We start from the raw sequence: 6,000 nt of genomic DNA on the forward strand, positions 1-6,000 counted from the left end.
AATTTTACATTTGCAACAATGGAGGCGCCCATCTGGTGGGAAAGATAAACGAAGAATGAGGAGTTATGCACCACACACACACACACACACACACACACACACACACACACACACACAGTATAATATACATACACACACATCATACTACAGTGTTATCTCTTCAGTGGTTGTTGCAGCGTGTGTCAATAGTTTCCCTCACTTTCGACAGTTCATCTCTGACGCACAATCAATAAAAGCAATCACAATGACGCCGCTCAGCTGTTTCCTGTGTGTGCAGTACTTGCATAGACAAAGTTCAGCACTAAACTGAAGGTAACAGCCTCCAGCGGCACGTACCACCGAACTGAAGGACAGTCACAATGGCTGCTGAACGTCGGGCCGCATCAACGTGAACAAACACTCAGTTACTACGATTCCAATCGGCGAAGTGGTTCGTGACTTGCTGACAGTGTGAATAGTGATTCACTTCACGTCCTGAACTCCTCTGGCTCAGCTGCCTTTAAGCTGCTCGTGATTTCAGCTCAGGCTCATATGACCAAATAAAAATTAATAGGAGATCACTTTTCAATTCATTTCAGCCAAAAAGTTGGAGGCTTAAGAAGATGCACAGTCAATGGGTTTTCCCACATAAAGACGTCAGCTCCTCTTCCTGTTTGATAAAAACATTTAACATTGTCACCGATCAAACACCTGCTAGTTTAGGGATATTGAGATATATATCCCAAAATAGATCCCGTTCATTGTGATGAGGATTCTGGGTAATGAGGTTGGCGTTTCCTGACCAGCAAATAAATCCCCAGTGGAGCGCCTGTGAGTGTTGACTGTCTGTTAATCCCAAAACAAACCTGAATCAACTACTTATGTGAATCCTCTTATTCTGTGCTGCAGTTGGCGCCGGATGATGTGAGGAGGTTGCAGAGAAAGCTTATCGATGCTGCTGTGAAAGACGTGCCGATATCACCGATATCTGCACCCGTTAACATGACATGTTAAGCTCTGGATGATTTAGAGTTGGATATTTCTGACCGCACCTGAAGGCAGCGTTACATCAGCTGTGCCAACAGTGGCAAAAAAACATCTGCTTATTCAAATTCAGTCAACAGAACCAGGGATACAAAGGCTGTTTGTGTGGAAGCTTTGGAGAGAAAGATCCTCAAGTTAGGAGACCGAAGCACCAAACAGGAATGTTGTTGCTCAGTTTGAACTCAGACCACAAAGACCTTTTAATGTTGTCGTTCTTTGTACTGTAACTCATTTTCAAAATCAGTTTTGCAACTCGGCTATGAGATAAATATTGTGCAACAGTGACAGGCGAAAATGTATCAGAACAAGTCTGGTGATTTTATTACCGACTGATCCTGGAGCTGAGATTACAGTGAAATGTGATTTGTTTGAAGATGTTCTGTCTGGAGATTGGATTTAGGCAGACTGCAGGCGAGAAAGAGACATTACCATCGATTAGATCACATTTCTGGGTCAGATTACTTTTCCGTTTGCAAACCCACCTGCATGCAGGGAGGCGAATGAGACACACGGAAGTGTTTTGATGCACACTGGTTATTTGTGTGAGAAAGACAATTACTTCTGCTTCATTTGCCTGTCAATCTCAACTGTCCGGATGGAGCAGAGAAGCAATAAGACAGGCTGTGAGAGAACTGCTCAGGTCAAACACACCAAATGAAGATGCCATTCAAACACCAAGGTCGAAGGTCAGGGTGAGCCACAGAGCCGGTGAGGATTCGATGTTTGGCTCGAGGACATCTGCTGAACTCCTGAGTCCTGTGACTAAAGTCTGGTCTTTAACTTGCACACCAACACGCGCAAGACGGAGCTCTGATCCGAGATCTGCTCATCTTAGAGACTTTGCTCTGCATAAATGATGTGTGGGCTTTAGAGGAAGCGGAGGACTCAACCACCACTCTCACCGTCATCGCTCACTCTGCCTACAGACACACAGCTGAGCAGCATCCGTGCTGGAGGAAGTAACGACACTCGTGTAGTGTCACTGGGAGAGAAATGAGGTATGAACCGCCGTGTGTGTGTGTGTTTTAATCAAAAGAGACTAAGTGTGCAGCTGCTGCTGATATGATGACCCCCCCACGCCTCATACACTTGTGTGTGTGTGTGTGTGTGTGTGTGTGCACGCTCATGCACATGCACAGAGAAGACGAGCAGTGTGATCTGTTTGGCCTCTTTGTTTATGGAGCCGGGCCTTTCCTGCCCTCTGATGTGTGTGCTCGAGCCATGAATAGAGCTCTGTGTGTGGACGTCCTCATGATTCAAATGCTGAGTCCATCTGATCAGTGTGTCTGAGAGAGAGAGAGAGAGGGAAAGAGAGAGAGAGAGAGAGAGAGAGAGAGAGAGAGAGAGAGAGAGAGAGAGAGAGGGAAAGAGATAGAGAGAGCGAGAGAGAGAGAGAGGGAAAGAGATAGAGAGAGAGAGAGAGAGAGAGAGAGAGAGAGAGGGAAAGAGATAGAGAGAGAGAGAGAGAGGGAGAGAGAGGGAAAGAGATAGAGATAGAGAGAGAGAGAGAGAAAGAGAGAGAGAGAAATGGTGATATGATGTTATCAGTCGGTGGCAAACAGATCCCCTGCATGTGATTGTTTGTAATGGGGTATCATTACTTTTTGGAGCTTATTTGCAGCCTTTCATCACATTCACAGTAATTTGACTAATACAACTTTTAAGAAACAGACTAACAAGGAGCATAGAGACAAGAGAAGCGTTGTGACGGAGAAGCTTTTGAATGAGAAGCGACACAACATCAGCAGAGGAAAAGAGAAATAAAAGTCCAGCTCCCAGATTTCTGTCCATCTGAGGGGGCGTGGCCATCCGCGCAACGTCACTGATGGTTATATAGGCTGCAGCTGTGTCGGCGGGCTCGCGCTGCTGAGACAGGCAGAGCACTGAGGACCGGTGGCGCGCGCTCATAGACTCCCCTCTCAGCCACTCACACCCCAAACAAAGAGAAGCACGCGAGGCAGCACAGCATCCCACCCTTTCAGCCGCGAGCTCACCAGCAGAACCGTCACCCCCTCATCCCTCTTTAGACAGAACCGGTCCGGTCCGAGGCTCGAGAGCACAGAACCGACGATGACAACTAACGGCGCGACTAACGGAACCAGCGACATGCTGCAGATCCAGTTCGGTCTGATCAACTGCGGGAACAAGTACCTAACGGCGGAGACCTTCGGCTTCAAAATCAACGCGTGCGCCTCGTCCATGAAGAAGAAGCAGATCTGGACCCTGGAGCAGAGCGGCGACGACTCCAGCGGCAACGTGTTCCACCTCAAGTCACATCTGGGCCGGTACATCGCCGCCGACAAGGACGGAAACGTCACCGGAGAGAGCGAGACCCCGGGCCCGGAGTGCCGGTTCGTCATCACCGCCCACGACGACGGCCGCTGGTCCCTGCAGTCCGAGCCGCACGGCCGCTACCTGGGCGGCACCGAGGACCGGATCATCTGCTTCGCCCAGACTGCCTCCGTGGCGGAGAAATGGAGCGTGCACATCGCCATGCACCCGCAGGTGAACATCTTCAGCATGACGCGCAAGCGGTACGCGCACCTGAGCGGCAAGGCGGACGAGATCGCCATCGACCGGGACGTGCCGTGGGGGGTGGACTCCATGATCACGCTGGTGTTCCGCGAGCAGCGCTACCACCTGCAGACCTCCGACAACCGCTTCCTGAGGAACGACGGCGCGCTGGTCGCCACCGCGGACAAGAGCACGGGCTACACGCTGGAGTTCCGCTCCGGCAAGGTGGCGTTCAGGGACTGTAGCGGCAAGTACCTCGCGCCTTCTGGGCCCTCCGGCACCATGAAGTCCGGCAAGAGCGCGCGCGTGGGCAAGGACGAGCTGTTCGTGCTGGAGCAGAGCCACCCGCAGGTCGTCCTCACCGCCGCCAACGAGAGGAACGTCTCCACCCGGCAAGGTGGGTGTAAAGTGTTGTGTGTGTGTGTGTGTGTGTGTGTGTGTGTTGTAGGCCTGGTGGTCCTACGGGTGACCCCATTGTGTGAGTGTGTTGGTATCTGATCCTCTTGCTGAGGAAGGGTTAAAGTGATGGAATGTCAGAATGCATCCCCCCCTGCAGCCCACACACACACACACACACACACACACTAAAGGAGGATATGGGCATGTTAACGACTTACATGTTCACACACTACACCGGCCTATGTCTGTATTTACACATGGTCAACAATGGCTTGTTTGACCAGAGGCCACATCCCTACGTGTACCAGCACATCCTTAAAAACACCAAAGGCTTGTAATCTGTAGAAGAGCAACTCACTGGAATTAAAATGATATCTGATAGAGGCACACTGAGTACTATGCATGTTAGCTGTAAGCGTTTTCAGTGAATTTTACAGACAGGCGACATGAAAAGAGTGCTAACAAAGAAGTGCACGGAGACCTCGGCCCTGTGAACACACACTCAGCATCGTGTGCCATCATTCAAATGTAAAACAGCCTGAAGCTGGCACAAAGCAGACCGGCTCCACAGTCAGAGGAGAGGAAGGATGCAGTTTGAACGCCTTAAAAACCAGTAAAATGTTACTAAAATGATGTGTAAAGTCCTTTAATCCAGATGTTTTAGAAGAATGGATACTTGGCTGCTTTAAGAGTCTTTTGAAGAGTGAATTTCACGTCACGCACTTGATTTAAAATGTAAAACCTTAGTCATCACCAAACAGAACGTCTATGATGATGGCATGGCAACCCCAAATCCACATGATCCTCTGAGCCCTTCAGACACATTCATGGTTCCTCAAATAGTTCAGATATTAACTGGTTAATAAAGTTATTTTTTTCACATTAGATCTGTGTGTGTGTGTGTCTGGTTGTCAGCTGTCAGAGTGGGCAGAGATACAAGCTTGTCCCTCCACCTCCTTCCTTCCTTTTTCTTCCCTCCTAACTTTTTCCATCTCTTCCTCGCCCTCACCCCCTTTCACCTTCGCTCACTTTGCCTCCCTTCTTTAAAACATTCTTTTTTTCCATCTCTTTCGTCATTTCCTAATGCCGTCTCCTCCCTCCTCCCTTAATGCCTCCCCCCTCCCCCACTCCTCCAGGCCTGGCTGTTGTGTGTCTGAGGTCGTGACACACAGTGGCATCCCTCATGTTGACGATTGAAAACTTTAATCAGAAGCCCTTACATTTAAGGTCCCAGTGATAGTGTGCATCATGCTCTAAAAAACCTCTTTGAGTCAGCACAGCTCTGACTGTCGGCTGCAATGCATGATGGGAAGGCACACAGTGACGCTCTCTGAATCTATGTTTAGTGCCTGGTGAAGGTTTAGTGGTTCTGCCTCCTCTTTTCACAAAGTATGACTCTTCTTTCCTTTCAGTTTCTGCTCTGTCACACCCCGAGCCTGTTTTTGTTCTGCCTCCCAACTTTGTTTACTTGTTGACGGGGCATTCATCCACATGTCTCCCCATCAGCTGTTACTCCTTATTCCCCACACGCTCGGTCTCAGACACAAAATGGAGGCCAGTTTTGAAGCCGGAGGTTGAATAACGAGGGTCAAGCCATAAGCCAATGAAATGCTGCCGATTATAAAAACGGATCTGTTGGAATTACACGATGACGTTCTCCGTACTGAGAGCATGAATTTCACTTTAATAACACCCGGTGAAATATTAGATTGCTGCCTGTGGGACGTTTTGCCAAATCAGATTATGACTCGAGTGCCGCGGCAACATCCTGATACGTAATACGAGCAATCTGTTGCATGTGCAACCTCGTGTGTGTGCAGAACTAGTTAAGACATCAGGGCTGATGTGTTGACTTGACATATCAGAGCTGCTGTAAGAACATGTTATATGGGTGCACCGCTAATCAGAGGTCAGTAACCGTATATGATGCCTTGCTCAAGGACACTTGTGCAGTTGAAGCCACGTCCTCTTCACCGCTCTGCAGCTCAAACCTGTTTAAAACGAGCAGGAGGTCTGAATCTTTAGAGGAAGACCACGTTCCCCCCCCCCCCCATCCAACAACTG

At 49.2% G+C, this 6,000-nt stretch overlaps 1 protein-coding gene across 1 annotated transcript in view; it reads left to right on the top strand.

Moving 5' to 3' along the window:
* Positions 1 to 2,446: 2,446 nt before the first annotated feature.
* fscn1a (fascin actin-bundling protein 1a) overlaps positions 2,447 to 6,000 on the top strand; it is a 13,158-nt gene continuing 9,604 nt past the window's right edge. Inside the window, exon 1 of the mRNA XM_076080076.1 lies at positions 2,447 to 3,934. Coding sequence (XP_075936191.1) covers positions 3,094 to 3,934 — 841 coding nt within the window. The 5' untranslated portion in view covers positions 2,447 to 3,093. The remainder of the gene's footprint in view (positions 3,935 to 6,000) is intronic.

This window comes from Anarhichas minor, unplaced genomic scaffold (assembly GCF_050575085.1).
Source record: "Anarhichas minor isolate MPS153535 unplaced genomic scaffold, ASM5057508v1 ptg000007l, whole genome shotgun sequence".
In the NCBI taxonomy this organism is placed as follows: domain Eukaryota; kingdom Metazoa; phylum Chordata; class Actinopteri; order Perciformes; family Anarhichadidae; genus Anarhichas; species Anarhichas minor.